General features: G+C 38.3%; 1 protein-coding gene across 1 annotated transcript in view; it reads right to left on the reverse strand.

The window, feature by feature from the left end:
* Positions 1-23,598, reverse strand: part of EPHB1 (EPH receptor B1) — a 477,723-nt gene that overhangs the window by 425,281 nt on the left and 28,844 nt on the right. Inside the window, exon 3 of the mRNA XM_036744089.1 lies at positions 5,736-6,417. Coding sequence (XP_036599984.1) covers positions 5,736-6,417 — 682 coding nt within the window. The remainder of the gene's footprint in view (positions 1-5,735; positions 6,418-23,598) is intronic.

A 23,598-nucleotide genomic window follows, 5' to 3' on the forward strand; every position in this document is an offset into this window, starting at 1 on the left:
AATGCCCCTTATTTCCAAAACCAACTTGGTCTCTAGAAAAAGCATTGAACAATTCCACAAAGCCTTGAACAGAACATCTAGCAGATAGGAGAAGGCCAGCTCCTTGGGGCAGCCTTGGCATAGGGGAAAAGGAAAAGGGGATTTGGAATCAGAGTGCCTGAGTCCAAGGTCCTCTTTTCTAGCTTTCTGATATTGGGCAAATCTCTTCACCTCTGAGGGGCCTCAGAGTAGATGATGTCTAAAATCCCTTCCAACCCTAATATTCCATGATCTTGTCCAAGATAGCTTAGGTCAAAATCTAGAAGGGACCTTTAGCTCATTGAACCCAAGGTCATGCAAATAACACATCCGTATGGTACCTTTCCAGGCAGTTCAGGTAAATCTTTAAGCCATAGAGCTTCTTAGTGTACTGCCTTTGTTTCACTCAAATACACTCCAACTCTCTGCTGACAAAGACACTGAACAGACATTCAGTTGGGTGCCTGGTTGCCCAAATGTGAACTGGAGGGAAAGGATAGCCTTTGCTACCTCCTCTACTCTAGCCTCTTAGCCACCCTCCACTAAGCTGGAAGTTCAGCTCTGACCATAGGATTAACATAAACTGTGAAGCCTAATAAAAAACAGGCAAACATAATGATTAGAAATGGGGTCCTACATGGTGTCCTCTTTACATCTCTAATTTCTCATAGGATCACAGAATTATAAATTTGAAACAAGGGACCTTAGAGGCTATATGGTAAAACAGCTTCATTTACAGATGATAAAATTGCAGCTCAGAGAAGGACCCAAGGTCACACAGCCAATAGAAGTCAGAGACTGGATTTGAACTCAGGTCTTCCTAACTCTAAGTTCAGTACTCTGTGTGTTCTGTCACATTGCCTTCTTCTTGTCACACATATTAAAATTGAGGCAGGGTGTATGAGAGGCCTAGTTTATGGAACACAAAAATTAGGAGCAGAAATTTTGACCCAGTTGGATCTCGCAGCTCATGTAATCTAATCACCACCCCCCATTTTGTAGATGAGGAAACTGAGACCTAGAGAAACTAAGGGACTTGCCCAAAGCCACATAGGTAGTAAATGGCAGAGGGTAGTTTTCTGTTGTACAATACTGAGTCATTTAGCACCATTCCTGCCTTCATAATAGTTATGGAATAGTTGAGGAGGTGGGCATGGGCAGAGGGTAGTTTAATTACCCTTATGTATTTGTAACTTAATCAGGATTTTATATGAAAAATCATTGCAGAGATGGCATTAAAGATGCCATCTTCACCACCACTAGTAACAACTGCTACAAACAGATAGATAGGGACAGGGGCCCTGGAATTGGCAACTTACCACCCCCCTCAGCTCCCCAGACCATCAGTCCTGCTTTATCCCAGTCCTCATAGCAATTATCTGGGGAAGGAAATCCTGGGGAGAGGGGGATGGCCAACCTGACCAGCTTCTACCCACAGAGTAGATACGCCAGCCTAGCTAAAGCATCAGGGGACCACCACCACCACCACCACCACCACCACCACCTTGACCACCATCTCCCCTCTGGTCTTGATAGGGATAGCCCAGGACTTTGAACTCAAAAGCTTTGGGAATGGCCATTCTTCCAGCCTAGTGCCCTCAATGTCTTTGTTTCACTCAAATACACTCCAACTCTCTGCTGACAAAGACATTGAACAGACGTTCAGTTGGGTGCCACCTCTGTAGAGATGTAGGTACCTCAGGCACAGGTACTAAAGACCCAGAAAAGAAAGTTCTTCGACCAAAGTCCTTGGTACTGTCAAATGATTCAACATCAGAACTGATGTGAATCTGCGGAACAAGATTAAAGAAGAGGCATGGCCCTCTGCTTTGCTGCTGCCCCTTAAGGACCATGGGACCTTTTCATCGGACTTGCACCTGAAACCTTCCAATTGTGTTCTCTCTCCCATTAGAATGTGAGTTCCCTGAGAGCAGAGACTGTCTTGCTTTTTCATTTGTATTCCCAGCTCTTAGCACATATAGTAAGCATTCAATAAATGTTTCATTTATTCATTTATGTGCCAACCATTTACTTATGTGCCAGTCGTTTATAAGCACTGTGGATAAAAAGGCAAATGGGAAAAAGGATAATATCTGCCCTTTCCTTAATTTACAATGATATTTCTTGGAAAGAATAAGGCAATCTATAGTATGTAGTACTCCTTGGAGGCCTTAAAGAAACAATGGTCAATATGGCTGACTAAGAGTAGCCATGCTTGGCGATAGAGTTGGCTTCTGCCCCCAACCTCACTGGCCTCTGCAGATTTCAGCATCAAGAAATCTCACTGAATAGCCAAACTCAGATTAATCCAGGGACCAGTCTTGGTTCCAGAGAACAGATGATGAAACCCATTCTCTCCTCTTGGTAAGGAGGTGGGTGACTATGTGAGCAGAATGTTGCGTATATTGTCACGTGTGGTTGCTTTGTTGTTTGGTTTCAGAAACCATTTTTTCTTTGTTATAAAACGGCTCAGTGGGGAGAGTATATTGGGAAATAACTGATGTGTAAAAGACAAAAGACATCCAGAAAGCTTAAAAAGAGAGAAATGCTATGGAGACATTGAGTTACTGTGTCTTTGAAGCGGCAAATCAGGAAAGTTTCTGGTTTTTGACTGCATCTTTCTTCTTTCTACCTCCAACAATTTTTGCCACAAATTGTAAAAGAAAGGTAATTTGGGCTGCAGTCACAATAGCCTTGACAAGGAATATATAAACTCATAGGTAAGGGGTAGAGGAGGGGGGGAGTTCAGCAACAAGATTTACATATTTGTACACATAACCCCTCTGAGAATTTTGTCAGGAGGTAACAAGCCAGCAGCTCGGACAGCAGAACCCAAAAGACAGAAAAGTTCCAATTAGCTGAAAGAAATGGAGCCCTGTTCCCAGAATCCCAATTAAATCAGAACCAATCAATGCTTGATCTGGTTCCTGCCGTTTTGCTCAAGAAATAATGAGAAAAATGAAAGGCCCAGCCAGCCAGTGCAGTACTGTGTGGGTCTTTGAAGCTGGGAAAATCACAAACATTGCTTTTAAAAGTCTGTGTGGCAGCTGCTGCACCTGCTCTGGTCCTTTAAGAGATCAGCCTGGCTGTTCTGGGTATCCCAGACCCAGCTCCAACCTCAGCATTGACATACCACAAAGGAGGGTTTGAATCTGTCCCACCCCAAAGCCCAGGAGAACAAAGGGAAGCGTTATGATACCAAATTGGGCCAGTTAAAAAAGTCTGCATTGATTGGTGATTTCACTTGGAGCATCTCCACCACCACTAGCACCCACCCATCCCAGCCTATACACACTTACTCTATTTCCAGCTCATGCGTCGTTCATATCCACAACCAGGAAATTCAATAGTATCACAAAAGCCACACTCAATTTTCTCTGAGATTCAAGATACATAAGCTGCCCAGGCAATTAGTGGCATCCATAGAATAACTAACCTGACACCCATTATTATTCCAGGGCTGGAAGCCTCTCCTCAGTGTTCGTGCAAAATAAACAAGGAAGGAACACAAGAGCTGGCCTGTGGATTTCAGCTGTGCTGACAGCACAGGGGTGGGGGGAAGGAGAAAAGAAAGGGACTCCAGACTCATTGGTCCAATGGAAAAAAGTCAACAAAAGTAACATAGGTACACACTGTGCAGATGCAATTAAATCCCATGCAACAATAAACAGGGTGAAATCTTAAGGATTTTGGGGCCGGCAGAGAAAGGGAGTCAGGTGATAGTGTATGAGTTCCACACTGAGCATCTTACCCCTGAGTAAACCAAAAGACTTGTGTGCCATAAATCTATGGGTTTTTAAAGGGGAAATAACCTAGCTTCTTCTTCAGCTCTGTCCCCTTCCACCCTCCGCCACCTCACCCAGTGCCAATTTCCTAGCACTTCCTGGCTATGCCTTTCCAGAATGGTGTCAGTAAGGAGAATCTATGGAATCTCTATCCATAACTCTAATACTTTTAGCCATAGGACACACTGAATTAGTCCATTTTTTTCCCATTTGTAGCAATGTGTCAATAGAGTGGTGGAGGAAACTGCTTAGGGAAAAATGTCTTAGCTATACCCATGCACCGAAGTTGGCTTTTTAGTATTCATGCATCAATTTATCATCTTGCACATCTTCCAGGAATGGAGTTTGAGACAATGCATAGAACTTGCCCCATTTTGCAAGCCATTTTTTGGTCTAAATTTCAGGAAGAAAACCTTTCTCTTAATAATCTGGCCGCAAGACCTGACATAGAACTTTTGGAGAAGAGGATCAACCATTTTGGCTTTGAGTTAATGAGCCAAAGGATTTGGGTACTAGTTTTGGGTCACTCACTGGCTGAATTGTGCTAAAACTCCTTTCAAAGACAGCATTCTCTCAATTATCCATGAACAACCTAGTCAGATATACAAGAAGAGGTCATATATAAGTGATAACAGATGGACAACTCAAACACTGTTCAGAAATCCAGAACTTCTATCATATTGGAGAGATTCTTAATAGCAAGTTCTTCACCTGGGGTCCATGAACTTTTTCTTAAAATTTAGATAAACTTATTTCAATAGATTTGGTTTTCTTGGTAATCCTGTGTATTTTATTTTGTGTATTTAAATTTTTTTCCTCAGCAGAAGTCAATAGGTTTTGCCTGACTTTGAAGGCAACACATGACATACACAAAAGGCTAAGAACCTCAGCTCTATAGAGAATTTATAGCTGGGCATAGACAAGGGTAACACAAGATAGGAAAATGTGGGATTGGCTGTAATCTTCCCTGGTGGAGGAAGTGCCCACATCCATGAGAGTACAGATGTATCAAGGTATAAGAGAGGCGTTCATCCATTACACTAGAAGTCTGCCTTTACCTAGACCAACCAGAGACTGTAACATAAGACTTAGGTTGGGGAGAGGGTGGTGTGAGCATGTCTGGATGGATGTATATTTTCAAAGTTCTCATGGCACACTAAAGCCTCATATAAAGGATGTATATAAAGGATTTATATATGACTTTTAAAAAAAGCCAGGGGGCAGCTAGGTGGCACAGCGGATGGAGCACCTGCCCTGGAGTCAAGAGAGGACCCAAGTTCAAATCTGGCCTCAGACACTTGACATTTACTAGCCATGTGACCCTGGGCAAGTCACTTGACCTCGATTGCCTTGCCAAAAGCAATAACAAAACAGAAGAAACCCAACCCTATGATTTCATCAGTGTAGGGAGATCCTTATGAAGATATTCTTCTACAAATGCAGATCAACACCAACTCTGCAAATTTTGCTCTTACAGAATTCCCTTCGGTGAAGACAAGTTAAGTGACTTGTCCAGATCACTCAGCTGGTTTGTGTTAGAGGCAAAGTTTGAAGCTGTGTCTTTCTGACTCTGAAGCCAGCTCTCTGTCCGCTACACATACTACCCAACCTCTCAAAAAGTGTGTAAACTATACACATATTATACATATATATATATACATATATATATACATATATATGTATATAATACCTCTTTGGGATTTGTTATGCATCTTTTACACTAGCTTGGATAATCAAGAGCTGATGATATAAGACAAGCCTTAATGATGGGAATAGGTGGGGGTAGAGAGAGGACTGTCAGAAGCTTTACTTAACAAAGTTTGGCTTCCCATTTACCTTGTTTTCAAAGGTAGGTAAACAAGGCATCACTGCCCTTACCTGGGTAAGAAACAAAATCCCAAAGCCACCTAGAGAAACCCAAGTCAGACTCACCCTTGCAGACTACATTGTTTTCAGGTTCATATCCAGCTTTGCAGGTGCAGCGCCCAATTGGTACCATCCACTCTCCATCCCCGTTGCAATATAGTTTAATAGGGACATCCACCTCCTCTGCATTGGGAATGCACGTCCCCCGGGCAATCACCAGAGATGTGCTTTCAGCCCCAGTCATGGTCTCTGGGAAAATTGCAAAATTCTGCACGATGCTGGGGCACTTCTTGAAAAAGACTCTAACAGAGAGGAGGGACATGCAAGCCCCATAATCTTGAAAAGCGAGGTAAAAGCCATTCCGAGTGAGGGGCCCAAAGCTTCTCACTTCTGTGTTGACCTTCATCAACCTTCCCCCAAAGTCTACCTGGGAGAAGCTCTCATCAGCAGCAATAGTGTCCACTTTGAGGTAGGGAGCCTCTGTCCAGAAGGCAGACTTCTTGGTGGCAATGACTGAGTCTGTCTCATAGTAGTAGAGGTTGAAGGTCTCTTTGCAAGAACCAGGAACATTTGGGAGGCTGCTGCAGTCTCTCACAGTGAAGCGCATCTCCGTGTAGATACGATGGGCTCCTCGCCGATTGATGAAAGTGGTAAGCAGCCAGTTGTTCTGGTTGGGCTCAAAGACATTGCACACCTGGTACGTACGGATAGTGTTCAGGTTTTCATCATAGCCACTGACCTCTTCCCACTGCACAGGTGGATGCCAAGAGAGAGAGATAGAGAGAGAAAAAGGGGAAAAAAAGACAGTGAGAGACCATGAGAGAGAAAAAGACCATAGAATTCTAAACCTAGAGAGGACCTAGAGAGAGATTTCAGAGGAACAAGGGATTACAAATTTAAAGTTGGAAAAGACTTCAGAAGTCATTCAGTCCAACAGCCTCATTTTAGACCCAGAAAGGTTTGATAGTCCCAAGACTAGATAATTAATGACAGCATCAGGATTCAAACTAAGGTGCCCTGACTCCAAATCCAGTCCTCCTAATGTGCCATGGTGACTCTCAACACTGAGATCATGTAATATGGCGCAGTATAATTAACCATTTGTGTCCTTTCCCTCTATTGGACTATAAGCTTGGCAAGGAGTACGTCTTAAACTTTGTACTTCTCACAGAACTTAGCACAGTATGTATTTTTTTTTAAAAAATGTTTTTTGAATGAATGAATGAATGAATGAACGAGCGAACAATAGAACCAGCAGGAAATGAATGGATCCTTTATCTTGATGCAAAACCTGAAGTTCTTTGAGAAAGATTTTCCTTTCTTCAAAGATCTTCTACATCATAATTCCTGTGAGATGTTACCACAGTAGCTTCCCAACAGTCATGATGAACCAACCTATGACATTTTCTATCCAGTACTTTCCAACCCCAACTACACCGCAGAACAGTAAAATAGCTACATTCTTTACCATGTACTCATCTACCCTGCAGTTGGGGGCAGGGAAGGACATGAGAGTGGGAGGAGGAAGATATAAGGAAGAGGAATGACTGAAGTTTTTAAAAGTTTTTTTTTTAATATTTATACTGTTATGCTTTTAAAAATATTTTATAAGTATTTTTCAGTTCTGTTTTACATTTTTTGAAAGAAGTCAAGGCCTGTGGTTATGAAAACTTTGCAGTCCAGTAAAAATTTGCTGCAGATCATGCCCTTTGTCTCTCAGAAGGACCATGCTTAAATCATCTCAGACAGATGAAAACCTCCCTTAGCTTTAAAGGTCTCTAGGGGAGTAGATTCCACAATATTTCTCTGTTATCCATTCCAAAATATAACTCATCTTGCAGTTGGAATGGTCTTCCTTAGAGCTAACATAGATACATCCCTCAGCTTTGGCCTCTCTTCATTTTTCTCTTTTCCATAGAGAGAACAAGGGTTTATTCCAGCCCAAATATGCTTTGCTTCTTGACACTATTGATGTCTGCTTTCACAGCCCATCAGCCCCAGACCCACACAGTCACAGCTGGATCTCATCATCTCAATCAGGTGACTGCTAAGATTTTTCACATGGGACTCTACTCTCTCTCCACCATCTTACCTGTTGTGGTGAAACCACTTTTTAATGTCTGTTGAAAGAATTGGATAAATTCCTTTTAGATGGGTTTTTAAAAGTGATGTTCTGGTTCAGTTCGAGTGTGTGGCTGCACAGCTCTTTTCAGACGGTAGACTGTACAAGTTAAAGGAAGACTGCCATCCTTCTCATAGAAATTTAATGAACAATTTTAAATGGTACCGAGTATGCACATTCCTAGCAAATATCTAATGGAAAGTGAATTAGAAAAAAATGATCTAGTGACTGATTATAATCAAAGGCTTCATGCTGGCACATGCAAGGTCTGATGGGTGACAATCTCTCCCTTTAAAGTGACCTAATAAGAGGCCGGGTATGCAGGCATAGGCCAGTGGTCCCTGCTACAAGAATGCTGAGGCAGGTGGATTCCTTGTGTTGGCAGTTCTGAGATGGAGTGGGTAACACTAGAGACTCGGGCGTATGCTGAATCTGGCACCAATGTTGACTATAGGAGTGTGATGAGGACAGTTCTAATGGGCAGCAAGAGCCTAATTGTTAATCAGGAATAATTAATTGTTACAAATTAGGGCCTGATTTATTGTGTTGCTGATTGTCTGCAGTTAAGAAAGTGTTAATAATATAGATTAAATTCAAGTGTGTGTGGACATTTTTTTCTAGTTGTTAAACATTATCCAATCACAGCCTCATATTGCCCTATAAATGTTGCTTGAGCTCAGCAGAAGCACAGTAGAAGAATCAGGGAATGAACTCATCACCAGACCGGAGGGCTGGAGACTGTGGGATAATAATGTAATAACTACTGGCATTTGTATATTTTGAGGTTTCCAAAGCGCTTTGCATCTGTTATCTGAGTTGAGCCTCACAACACTCCTGGTTGACTGTCTAGGGAGGGGCAGACCACTTTAGATGGGAGATGGAGCAAGTTATGGCTCCTACGCTTCTATGCTGATCAGTGGTAGAATCAGGCTTGGTGAAGGGTCAGTGCACTTCCAACCTGGGAAAGATCTGGAGATTTTATTTTTTTGTTTAATACATAAATAAAAAAATGATGTGGTAAGGAAAAGAAGTTAGTAAAAGGAATGATTGCCTATGCTAAACAACTCTTGGGTGAGGTACTATCAAAGGGAATCACGTGGCTTTCTTTCCCCAAGACTACTTCTTTCTCAGTCTTGCTGATCAAGGGAAAGATTAAAAGAAAAATCACAACTGGGAAGGAAAGTATGAGGAATTTACCTTTAACTAGATGGTGCTGTGGATAGAACATGAGACCTGAAGTCAGAAAAGACCTTTGTTCAAATTTAGCCTCAGATACTTACTAGCTGTGTGACCTTGGGCAAGTCAATTAACCTCTGCCTCAATTTTGTCATTTGTAAAATGGGAAAATAATAACTCCCACTCTCCGAGGTTCTTGTGAGGATAGAATGAGTTAATAATTATTAGATGTTTTGCAAACCTTAAAGTACTACGTAAAACACCATAATCCTACAATATGTTGTTTACAAGAAACACATTTGAAACAGGGGGATACACACAGGGTAAAGGTAAAAGGCTGGAGTAGAATGTATTATGCTTCAGCTGAAGTAAAAAAAAAACAGGGGAAGCAATCCTAATCTCAGACAAAGCAAAAGCAAAAATAGATCTAATTAAAAGAGATAAGGAAGGAAACTATATCCTGCTAAAAGGCACCATAGATAATGAAGTAATATCACTACTTAACATATACGCACCAAATAGTATAGCATCCAAATTCTTGGAGGAGAAGTTAAGGGAATTACAGAAAGAAATAGACAAATATATTATACTAGTGGGGGGCCTCAACCTCCCTCTCTCTGAACTAGATAAATCTAAAAACAATAAAGAAATAAAGGAGGTGAATAGAATTTTAGAAAAGTTAGATATGGTAGATTTCCAGAGAAAATTGAATGGGGATAGAAAGGAATATATATTTTTCTCAGCAGTACATGACACCTACACAAAAATTGACCATGCATTAGGGCATAAAAACCGCATAATCCAAATCAGAAAGGCAGAAATATTAAATGCATCCTTTTCTTATCATGATGCAATAAAAAATACATGTAATAAAGGGCCATGAAAAGATACACTAAAAATTAATTGGAAACTAAATACCTAAAGAATGAGTGGGTCAAACAGCAAATCATAGAAACAATCAATAACTTCATCCAAGAGAATGACAATAATGAGACAATGTACCAAAACTTATATGATGCAGCAAAATTGATTCTTAGGGGAAGTTTCATATCTCTGAATTCTTACATGAATAAAACAGACAAAGAGGAGATCAATGGCCATGTAACTAAAAAACAAACTAGCAAAAGAACAAATAAAAATCCCAAATTAAACACCAAATTAGAAATGTTGAAAACCAAAGCAGAGATTAATAAAATTGAAATTAAGAAAACTATTGAACGAATAAATAAAACTAAGAGCTGGTTTTATGAAAAAAACAATAAAATTGATAAATCTTTGGTCAATTTGATTTAAAAAAGAAGAAAACCAAATTACCAGTATCAAAAATGAAAAGGGTGAATTCACCACCAATGAAGAGGAAATTAAAACAATAATTAGAAACTATTTTGCCCAACTGCATGGCCATAAATTTGACAATCTTAGTGAAATGGATAAATGTTTATAAAAATATAAATTGCCCATATTAGCAGAAGAGGAAGTAAAATATTTAAATAACCCTATCTCAGAAAAATAAATTGAACAAGCCATCAATTAACTCCCTAGGAAAAATATCTCCAGGGCCAGATGGACTTACAAGCGAATTCTATCAAACATTTAAAAAAAAACAATTAACTCCCATACTATATAGACCATTTGGGGAAATAGGCAAAGAAGGAATTCTACCAAATTATTTTTATGATATAAATATGTTATTGATACCTAAAATTGGTAGAGTCAAAACAGAGAAAGAAAATTATAGACCAATTTCCCTAATGAATATAGATGCAAAAATTTTAAATAAAATGTTAGCAAAAAGATTACAGCAACTTCTCACAAGGATAATACACTATGATCAAGTAGGATTTACACCAGGAATGTAGGGCTGGTTCAATATTAGAAAAACTATCAGCATAATCAATCAGATCAACAACAAAACTAATGTAAATCATATGATTATCTCAATAGATGCAGAAAAAGCTTTTGACAAAATACAAGACCCATTCCTATTCCTAGAGAGTATAGGAATAAGTGGACCCTTCCTTAAAATAAGTAGCATCTACCCAAAACCATCAGCAAGCATTGTATGTAATGAACAAGCTAGAAGCATTTCCAATAAGAGCAGGGGTGAAACAAGTATGTCCATTATCATCACTGTTATTCAATATAGTACTAGAAATTTTAGCGTTAGCAATAAGAGAAGAAAAAGAAATTGAAGGAATTAGAATAGGCAAAGAAGAAACTAAACTGTTGCTCTTTGCAGATGATATGATGGTGTACTTAGAGAATCCTAGAGAATCCAATAAAAAACTACTTGAAATAATAAGCAAATTTAGCAAAGTTGCAGGATACAAAATAAACTCACATAAATCATTGGTATTTCTATATATTACTAACAAAGCCCAACAGACAGAGATAGAAAGAAAAATTCCATTTAAAGTTACTGTAGACATTATAAAATATTTGGGAGTCTATTTGCCAAAATAAACCCTGGAACTATATGAACACAATTACAAACACTTTTCACTCAAATAAATTCAGATCTAAATAATTGGAAAAACATCAGTTGCTCATAGATAGGCTGAGCTAATATAATAAAAATGACAATTCTATCTAAATTGATTTACTTACTCAGTACCAAATCAATCAAACTAACAAAAATTATTTTATAGAGCTAGGAAAAATAATAACAAAATTCATCTGGAAGAACAAATGGTCCAGAATGTCAAGGGAATTAATGAAAAGAAATGTTAGGGAAGGTGGCCTAGCCATACCAGATCTCAAATTGTATTATAAAGCAGCAATCTTCAAAACTAGATACTAGCTAAGAAATAGAGTGGTGGATTAGTGGAATAGGTAGGGTACACAAGACACAGTAGTCAATGACTACAGTAATCTACTGTTTCATAAACCCAAAACCCCAGCTTCTGGGATAACAACTCACCATTTAACAAAAACTGCTGGGAAAACTGGAAAATAGTATGGCAGAAACCGGTCATAGACCAACATCTTACACCATATACCAAAATAAAGTCCAAATGGGTACATGATTTAGATATAAAGGCTGATACTATAAGCAAATTAGGAGAGTAAGGGATAGTTTACCTGTTGGATTTATGGAGAAGGGAGGACTTTATGACCAAATAAGAGTTAAAGAACTTTATGAAATGCAAAATGGATAATTTTGATTACATTAAATTGAAAAGTTTTTGTACAAACAAGCCAATGCAACCAAGACTAGGAAGGAAGCAAAATTTTGAGAATGGGAATGGGAAAGAATTTTTACCACCAGTGTCTCTGATAAATGCTTCATTTCTAAATTTATAGAGAACTGAGTGAAATTTATAAGAAAACAAGTCATTCCCCAATTGAAAAATGGTCAAAGGACATGAATAGGCAGTTTTTAGAGGAAGAAATTAAAGCTATCCATAGTCATATGAAAAAATGCTCTAAATAATTACTGATTAGAGAAATGCAAATCAAAACAACTCTTAGGTACCACATCACACCTATCAGATCGGCTAACATGACAAGACCTATCAGATTGGCTAACATGACAAGAGAGGAAAATTATAAATACTGGAGAAGATGTGGGAAAATTAGAACACTGATGCATTATTGGTGGAACTGTGAACTGATTCAACCATTCTGGAGAGCAATTTGGAACTATGCCCAAAGAGCTATAAAAATGTGCACACCCAGCAATACTACTTCTAGGTCTGTATCACAAAAAGATCCTACAAATGGAGAAAGAACCCTAAGTACAAAAATATTTATAGCAGCTCTTTTTGTGGTGGCCAAGAACTGGAAATTGAGGGGATGTCCCTCAACTGGGGACTGAACACGTTGTGGTATATGAATGTAATGGAATACTTTTGTACTATAAAAAAATGATGATCAGGAGGACTTCAGAAAATGCTGGAAAACTTTTATGAACTGATGCTGAGTGAAGTGAGCAGAACAAGGAGAACATTGTACACAATAACAGCCATTGTGTGATGACTGACTCTGATAGACTTAGCTCTTCTTAGCAGTGTAAGGACCTAAAACAAATCCAAAAGACTCATGATGGAAAATGACATCCACATCCAGACAAAGAAATATGGAGTTTGAATACAGATTGAAGCATACTATTTTCTCATTTTTTGAGGGTTTTTTTGTTTTGTTCTTTCTTTCTCGTGGTTCCTCCTATACATTCTAATTCTTTTATACAACACGACTAATGTAAAAATATATTTAATAAAAATGTATATATAAAACCTGTATTGGATTGCATGCTGTGTTGGGCAGGGGGAAAGGGGAGAGGCAGAGAAAACGTAAAACTTATGGAAGTGAATGTTAAAAACTAAAAACAAATAAATTAATTTGTAAAAAATAAAAAAAAATGAAGTGCTATATAAATGTGAGCTATTATTATTAAGAACTAGAAAGTAAAATGCAAGCCCAAGGGGCTATCAGCAAGAAGTTAAATAGATAAAAGGAATTAAACATTTTTATTTTTAAAATTGCACAAGTAAAAAAGGGAAAGATTTTAAATTTCATTAAAATTTATAACGGTTAAAAATAGTTTGAGGGGTACCAACTTTTATTCATTTATTTCCTTAAATACTGCCATAACTATATATTATTTTTTTAAATGTAGTATGTTTTGTTGTTTAGATTTAGCTGTTTTAGTATTTTATCCTGTTAAAAATTTATAATTGAGCAGAGGAATGTATTATTTATTTTTTTTTGTTAACCTTGCTTATTGGGAGTCTGATTTTTAATTGTGAGACAGTAATCAAGGCACTTCTGTTTGCCTAATTGCAGGCTAGCCTAATTATAGCCAGAGTACCAACAAGGAAATAAACACAAACTGAATGTTGGCCTTACAACCTTTTAAAGAAATAGTAAGCATTACTTCTGCCATCTCCACTATCTCCCACACCCAAGGGACCTGTTCTTCATCCTCACCAGGACCTTCTGTTGCTAAACATCTCCTCCTTCCCCCAGTAATTATTTCCTTCCTGTCTACATTAGACCCTCTGGCTAGCCTATGATTCATAGTCAGACAGTTTATTGCAACTTCCACCACCATCCTAGATTCTCGTATCACCTTGATCATCTGCCATATCCATTGTGCCCATCCCCAGCCTTGGGTTTTTCCAATAACAGTATTTGCTCCTCTCCCCAGACCACAGAAGGACATAAGCATACACATGTGACCCACTTTACATTCATATCAGGTAATTCAACTGGACCCTTACCACTTTCTTGAATTTATTACTGATTCCTTAGCTATGCAGAAACCAGTTTATATTCCTATTTAAAATACGTGTTATATTCTTGTTAAATGTGTTATGTTCTAGTAAGCCTGATTTTATAACCCAAAAGCAAATCTATCAGAGAGCAAAAGTATTTGATCCTGTGTGTAATGGTTGCTAAGGGAACATTGCATGTAAATTAGGAAGAGCAAAAGTTCTAGCTTTAGAAACAAAGAAGAGAAGGTAAAATCACTCCCTTCTGACTGGGAAAAGACAATCATAGACGTTGGGGTATAGTGGGTGATTTCTTTCATTTTTTCCTCTCTCTTATATGCACACACACATATATAGACAAACATTTGCATAAATACATATATGCAAACATTCACACACATGATTTATGAAAATATAAATAGGTATACACACATGAATATATGACTATTTACGTATATTAACATACTTTTACATATGAATATAAATATACATATATATGTACATATATACATATATGTATATGTATTTTAGTCCAGGAAAGAAAATGATTAAGAAACCTTTGGTACACAGAGAACCAATCAAGTATGTTGGGAGGACAACTTAATGCCCCCTCTCTTATTTGTTTGGAATTAGTCAGGGTTTAACTCAAGAGAATACAAAAGCTATAGGAAGCCACTGACCAATAAAGGAGGCCACTCATAAGGTCATAGGACACCGGACTCAACAAAGATATTCAAACCAATGAATGTACCCAGAGAACGTTTTGACTCTGAGTTAAGGTATGACATTCAGATAGTCCTTCAACATAAAGCTGCCATGGGGCACTTCTCCTTGCCCTGGAGGAAATATGAGCACTTTGACACCACCCAGCACACCCAGGAAGAGCTTGTTCCTATGATATGTGATGCCCTCAGGTCACTAATCCTCTAACTCATCTACTCTGTGGTCTGCAGGTGTTTATTCTTTGATGCTTGTTCTTCTTATTTTTATGTTTTTAATTATAAATTTTTTACTGATGCTTGTTCTTGATGCCCTACTGAACAAGAGCCGTTTTCAAAGTTCTGATCTTTGAGTTCTATGGGGAAACAAAGGACAGCATCTCATCCAGTAACCTAGGTGAGAATATCATTCTTGATAGACTCCTCACTAATTTTACCAAAGTAGGCAGCCGTGGCTTTGCATGTTTATAGACTTAATCAAATATCATGTTGATACTAACTGTGGGGAGGTGGGAGGGGGGAGAGGGAGAAAGAAAGAAAGAGAAAGAGGGAAGGAGGAGAAAGGGAGAGGGGAGGAGGGGGAGAGATGGCAGCCAAATATTGGAACACTTGATGGGACAGAAGCTGATGTGGGTGATGCTTCTTAAGGGGGAACGCACTTGCTGCCCTGCACTGATCCCAGTGACTCAGTAGGCATCCATAACATTTTATTTGTCACAGAAATCCCTCCAAGAACACATTCCTAATTTGCCCACGCCAGTCCTTCATCTTGGGCTTTCACAGATCCTCCCCCCCATACAAATATATTTACAAATAATATTTATAAAGTGCCTGGCACATAGTAGATATTATTCCCTTCCCAAAATCATGCTCACATGCACAGGCTAGACTATGCTATGTCCCTACTCCAAATCCTTTAGTGGTTCCTTATTGTTTATAGCAGGGCTGTCCAAAATATGGCCCGTGGGCCACATGCGTCCCACAGTGCAATTTTATGCGCCCTGCCTGTGGGTTTTAATTTTCACAAGCAAAAAAATAAAATAATAATTTGCATGGAATGTGTATTAGATTTTTAAATTCCATCACTAATAAATAATCTCACCTAACTACATGAAAAGAAAAGGTCACTAAACTATTCATACCTTCTGACCATTACTGGGTTACCAAAGAAACCAAAGGCAGAAAGAAAGGTTCCATATAAATGAAAATATTCCCAGGATCACTTCTGTGCTAGGAAAATCCTGGCTAGAAAAGTGGGTCTTCATTACTTAGGAAATGGCTGAAGAAGTTATAATCTATGTACTGACATGATATGCCATAAAAATGACAACTGTGGAAATTTAGAGAAATGATGACTTAAGAAAAATTAAGAGATGATCATGAAAATGAAGTGGAAGACTTACACGAACTGATTCATAGTAAAGTAAATAAAACCAGGAAGATAATATACACAATAAAAAGGTGGAATGATATAAACAAAAATGAAGCCAAATCCTGAGTGACAACAGTGATCACTCCCATGGTCACAGAAAATAAAAGCTCATTTGCAAAACATCACTGAGAGTAGGATTATGGAGGGCTATGAACAGCATCATTGCACAAAACAGTGAAAAACAGCGAAAGGGGAAAATCATTCCACAGAGAGTTTAGAATAAGAGCCAATTGAGACAGATTATCCCAAAAGCACTTATGGATGAAACTGGAAGAAGGACAATAAACAGATACAAAAATGGAACAAATCTGACAGAATTTTGATAGTGATTTATTCTCATTGGCAAAGATAGTAGAACTAACTATTGCATTTGGGCTCTCCTACCACTGGACTCGGTGCAAGAAGCGATAATGGTGCTTCAAAAGCTGAAATTGGAAAGAGAAGACAGGACTTGTCAAATAGATTCACAGACTTATAGACTGCTAGAGCCAGAAGGAACCTTGGAATTTATCTAGTCTAACACACTCATTCTATAGATAAGGAAAATACATACCGGAGAAATCTGCACTGGAGAAGACACAATTTTAAATCCACTCAAAGTAGCAAACATTACAAATGAATGAAAAATATCATGGAAAATATTTTTATAAATATAGAAAAGTGACTGAAGAGACATTGGTAGCTACCTATCTATACGTGTGCTTTCTCGTCTGATAAAATGACCGTGAGTGTAGTCTATGCACCATCAATGACAATATGAGACTAGGCAGGCTTTCCTATTTTATAGTCTACAACAGACCACATCTGTAGAGTAGGGCAATTAACTCAGAGGGGTACAGAGAATATGATCCTGTTTTTATAAATTTCTAAGAAAGCGTTTGATTCACTAGAACAAAACACAGCTTTGACAGCTCTTCTCAAACAATGTACCTCTCATGTGTGTATTGAAATTATGCAAGACTAGAACAGGTGCACCTACAGAAAGAAATTCACTCGGTGATTCAGCAAGGTGTCAAATAGGGTATTCACCAGTGCTATAGAAAATGTCCTTAGTAAAGGCCAAACAAAAGTTGGATTCCCTATTGAAGGCATCTCTAGCTCCTTCTATTAATAGATTGTTGCATTAATATTATCAAGCCCCAAGTGTTACTAAGTGTCCTTAGTGAAATTCATAGCAATGAGAAAAAGATTAGTTTTGTAATCCAAATGGGAAAAACAAAGAGGATGAATAATGTATACTCCCAAGACTGACATTGAGCACTGCCAATTAGTCTTTCAATATACATATCTTGGATAACCACTGAAAATGAACAATTATCTATGCCCAGAATTGATTTAAAAAGGAAGCTTAGTCCTAAGTGGGACTAATGATGCAATGCTTTAAAGAACTCCAAATTAAGTGCTGCAAAATCCAAGATCTTTAATACTCAGTTTTGTTAAATGTATGGAAATCACTGAATATTGCAATCTCAGAAAAATTAATACCACATATATTCCAAAGGGCAATGGATAAACAAATGGTTGACCTATATCAGATGCAGCATGTTACCAACAATGAGTTATGTATATCAAATGAAATGAGACATTATTAAGGACACATGGGATCAGTCGCATACTGAGACTAAGCAACAACAGATAGAGCAGTACATTAATACCCCCCAAAATATTATACAAGAAGAAGGCCTACAATGTGTCAAATAGTTTCTCTATGAAAGATTTATGGTTAAATTTATGCAATTATTACACGAGGTAAGAAGGCATTGGAGAAGCTGCAATCTGCTTTCATGGTAGATGTATCCCTATTCATTTAATCAACAAACCAAAATACTAGACTACCTAAGTATTATTATTAACTGGGACCAAAGTCCATCTCCTAAAACCCAATCCAGTGGTCGTTTCATCACATGCATCGTGTGTAAGAATACATGCTTCAAAGCTTAGCTTCACTCTTATCTCCTCCCTGAAGTTTCCCCCAACTACCCACTTCTCATGTCAACCATGTAAGGAATTTCCAGATGAGGAAATGCCCTCTACCAAACTAGCAACTGCTCTGAAACTTTTCATCTTAGTGAGTTTCCTAGAACACTGAAAGGCTTAAGGTTCTTGCTCAGGGTTACGTAGCCAGTACGTCAGAGGTTGCACTTGAATCTAGGTCTTCCCAGTTCCAAGACCAGATCTCATCTCAATGTTCTATGCCACCGTATATCTTCAACTGTCATCTCTATTCTACATGGATATTTTCCTCATTCTACTTCTGGCATAAAAGACATGGGCAATCTCAGTCTTTACCAAATAGCCCATGATGTAGTAGAAAAGGCATTGGCCCTGCAGTATGAGAACCTACTTCGAAATCCTCTATCCATAACCTATTACCTACCTAGGTGACCTAGGGCTACTTACTTCATTTCTCTAGGCATTAGCTTCCTCATTGGCAAAGTGTGGGGGTTGCATTAGATGGTCTCAAAGGTCTCTCTAGCTCTAAACCCTACAATTTAGTTCTTTAATGAAGGATCATGAGCTGAGCTGAGTGAAAAACCAAGGACAAAAACAACATCTAAGTTTTCTATCCCTTTTTATGAACTCAGAAGGCACTACTAATGACTGGATTGCTTGCAGCATCTCCTGTATATAGCATTTGGAGATTTTGTTGGTCACATTGCGTTGTCTTTGTTTCTCTCATGGGTCTCTGTCCAGGTATCTTACTGCCTAAGACTGAGCCTAAGTCCTGAGGACATAGCTTGAGGCAGAGATAATGCGCGATGTTATTAAGTATATAAAAACCAGAATCAGTAAGCAGAATGCTAAGTATCCCTGGAAACCACGTTCTCTCTCAGTCAACCAATTCCTCATTACCAGTGAAAGAGGATTGCCTTTAATCACCTTCATCATATAGCATTCCATGAATAGGATAAAAATAGTTAAATGGCTGGAGAACAAAGACTTATGATTTTTTAAAAAGCTTAAATAAATGGGCTTATTTGGCTTAGAGAAGAGAATCAATTTACAAATATTTGTTGAGTGCTGTGCTGGGTGACTTGGTTCCTTGTATTAGAGATGTTTACCTGGACCAAATGTCAACTTTGACAACAATGAATCAACTGCTTCACTTGCCATGACATATTCTGTATTCATCTCACTCCCTCCAAGCCCCAACCCCAATTCTTGACCTTACTCTTGTGGATTCTTCCTTAGAAGATTGTAGTTAATTCATCTACTCAATGTTTTTTTCTTCATTTTACATTCTGTCATAAAGGCTTTTCTAGATTCTTTTGTGTTCTTCATACATGTTGATCTTAATTGCACCACATTATTCTATTCCATTAATAGACCACAGTTCATTTAATCATTCCTCCGCTATTGGACATTGAGTTGCTTCCATTTTTAATATCTAAATGCTAATATAAAAAACCCATGGAGTAAATATTTCTTTTTGTTTTGTTTCAATTTTAAAGTAATATTTTTCTGAGAACATTTCCAACTCAATCAACAAGTGGGGAATAATAGAATACTTAATGATTTCATATTGAGGTATGTACACATATATCTTGAGACCCATTCCTTATGACTTAATATTCTTTAAAAAGCTGTCATATTGCCACATAGGAGCCTGTCTAGAATATCTGCTGTCCCTTATATTTGGGAAATATTGGTAACGACTCCTTTTAGCCACAAAGGACAAATGACTAATTTCTGAATTAGGAGATACAATATGGGAAAACGTAAAAAGTGGATGAAAACTCATTTGGTTCTTTAGCATTTAATACAACTCAGAAAACTGAATTGTGGCTATATTTTACAACTCAGCCAGGGACTTAAATCGGTCTAGAGTCTAAACAAAACTATACTGGACCTAAAATAAAAGAGATGCGTAAGTGAATTAGGATGTTAATGACAACAAAGAGAGCCATTCTATAGAGACAGGAAGGTTAAGGCTAGGCCTGTGATATCATTGTTGTAAAGGACTCCCAGAGGAGGAAGCTCCCTCTGCAAATGCAGATTGATACTTTCTCTGCATCATGGAGGCTCCATGTGTCAGAAGCAGGACTTGAAGCCACTTCTTCCTGACTTGGAAGCCAGCTCTCTGTCCACTAGACAAAGCAATAGCCAGGAATATGCTGGCAAATGTTTAACAACCAGCTCTCCAGAAAAATAAATTACATATGAAACACTTGAAAGTGTCATCTGTAACATCAGCATTTTTCTCCTTCACTTTCTTAATTCTAAATAATGAAGAGAACACTAAATCAAGCCTTAATTTGTAGCATTGACCAATTTCCAAGGTGTAAAAGGTCACATTGAAAATTCATCAATTAGCCCTCCCAAAGCAGTTCAAGCTGATTCCAGCACACACGTGACTATAGCCACAGATAGAGGCTTTGCCACAGCTACAGCAATAGATATATACAAGGCCATTGCCCTAGTCATTAATATGATATCGATGTCACACATGGCTATAGATGATACAGACAGGCATATGGCATGGGTGTATACGTATAGATGATATTTTGTTCAGTCGTTCAGTCGTGTCTGACTCTTCATGACCCCATGAACTTGTTTGTAGGGTTTTCTTGGCAAACATATTGGAATGTTTGCCATTTCCTTCTCCAGTGTGTCTCCATTTTACAGATGAGGAACTGAGGCAAATAGGGATCAAGTGACTTGTCCAGGGTCACATAGCTAGTAAGTGTCTGAGGCTGGATTTGAACTCAGGTCTTCCTGACTGGTATTCTAGCCACTGCCACTATCCAGCTGCCCCTATAGACATAGACACAGACATATAGATGTCTATAAACTGCTAATGATGTCGTTTAACCCATAAAGCCAGTATGATGGCTTTGGGCTTAAAGTTTGGACCTGAGTTCAAATCTCAGCTCTGCTTCGATGTGACTTTGGGTAAGTCAATTTACTTTTCTAGGTTTATTTCTAACCGATAAAATAAGGGTGGGGGAGGACAGAGGGAAGGGTTAAAATAAATAACCCCTAATGTCCTTGCCAGTTCTAAATTCTATGATGTTTAAATTAGCAGTGATTTGCTAACTAGACTCTTGAGAACCAAGAGAATCCATATACCTCCCAAAGTGATTAATTTACTACCAGGGTATAAGGTGACCTGGGACAATTTAGATTAATCAAATTAATTATAGACCACATTGACATAAAAATAGGCTACAATTTTCTTCTAACCTAACTTGTATAAAAATTAGATGTGACCTATAATCAGTATTATGAGATATGTAGATATAAATATATGTATATATGACAGGTTTTTATGTAAGTATATACACTTTTTTTTCTTCAAAAAGATCTCATTTTATGGTGTGTAACCTAAGCTTAGAAGCCATCTATATTGGGTCAATACAATAAGGATATTTATATGTATGTATATTTATGAATGTATACACACACACACATATGTCCCACATGTTGCAAGGGTAGGGCATTAGGGGTTTTGCAAGGGAGGCAGAAGAGACATCTCTAGCCTCCTCTCCCTCCACCCTTTTCCAAGGGAGATTTTAATTCCTGCCAGGAGGGGAAGCAGGAGTGTAGAAGCTTGGACACTCTCTCTTACTCAGAAAAGCAGAGAGTACCAGGCTTGAATTAGATCTAGCTGCTCCTTTAAATATTATTAATGTTGGCGGCATGATTTTCAGGTTCGATCTAATGTCTGATCACTGTTCATTAATGAGGGTAAGCAGGACCCCAACCAAGCTTTATATCCAAGGCTTGACTCCTTTCCCACTGAACACCAGTCCCACATAGAAAATAACAAAGAAGACCATTTATCCAATTCAATAGCCAGATAGAAATCAGAGAAAGTATACATAGGAGAAAATATGCCAGATAATAGAGAATGAAGTCACTGTCCCATTTGGAATTAGGTAACTCAGTTCAACCAAGAGAGAAAGTCCTAGATTTCACCAAAGAGAAAGGTTCCTGAAGTGTAACAAGGGATGGGGACATGACAGAAACTGCCAGCTCATCTCATGTCAGCTTTTGCCCAGAGTCTTTTCCTTCAGCAACCTGAAGTGGGGTTGGCATCTTCTAACTTCTGTCTCAAAGTTGGAAGTCGGAAGCCGCCTGAGGTTCTGAAGGGCCTGAAGCTACTCACAACTCAAAGAAGACTTGGAGAAGACGAACAGCTCTCCTGTCTCCTCATCTTGCCAACTCTGCCCCACTCTTCACACAAGCATGGGATGTCAAGTTCTACCAATAAGGAAAGAGTCTCTTACAATGGGCTTTGGGACTGGGAACATATATGTATGCATGTTTGTGTGTACATATATATATACATATATATGTGTGTGTGTGCATGCATGCATGCATATATGTGAGTATATGTACACATATATAAATGTGTATATGTTTGTGAAGATATATATGGTCTCTCTACATGTGTTTATACATAGATATTGTAACAATGAGACGTACTGCTTTTCAAAACACTAAATTTTATTTAGTTGCATTAGAGATTGCTTTTAAATCCCACATCTTCAATGAAGACCTTGAATTATTAGAAGAAAAGCAATGAGTACTCCATGTCCAAACATGAAAAAGCCATCACTCCCTATGTGTTCATTACCCCCATGACACCCATTCAAGGCTCAGTTTATGTGGGCCAATTAATTATGTTCTTCCAAATTTTGTTTGAGAACTAGAACCATTCTCTAGTATCCTACAACTACAGATTCTATTCCAGTTCTTATTTCCATATCTCTAAGCCCAGTGAGTTGACTTGTTCAAAGTCACAGAGCTAACAAGGGGCAAAGCTATGTAAATATTTGCTATTATTATGTGGCATTACAGATACAAAAACAAAAACGAAAGTCCCTGCTATTGAGGCACTTACATCCTACTGAGTGGCTTGAATTCTACTAATACCATAGACTCCTTATAATTTTTTTCTTTTATTGGTGGTAGTGAGGTGGGGGGAGAGCGCATTCATATCCTCAGGAAGGATACACAGTAAATTTTCAAGTGTCAAAGAGATGAAAGAAGCCCCATAGGGCCACCATTCTACAAAAGTTTTAGAGAAAAAAACAAACAGGGGGAAAAGATGGACTCTGTGTTTAAGCAGAGGGCAGAGTACCCCTGTGAATCCAGCTAGTAAGGTCTTTCTGGTAAATGTTGTTGTTGTTTGCCTTTCATTTTCAAAGAGGACCAATGAAAATATGGAATGATGTCTTGCCTTGTCCGTGAACTGGATTTAAGAGAGGTAGAGTTACGCAGTCATCAGCCTCATTCTCTTCTCCAGGGTCATCAAAGTCCA

The sequence above is a fragment of the Trichosurus vulpecula genome, chromosome 2 (genome assembly GCF_011100635.1).
Source record: "Trichosurus vulpecula isolate mTriVul1 chromosome 2, mTriVul1.pri, whole genome shotgun sequence".
Lineage (NCBI taxonomy): Eukaryota > Metazoa > Chordata > Mammalia > Diprotodontia > Phalangeridae > Trichosurus > Trichosurus vulpecula.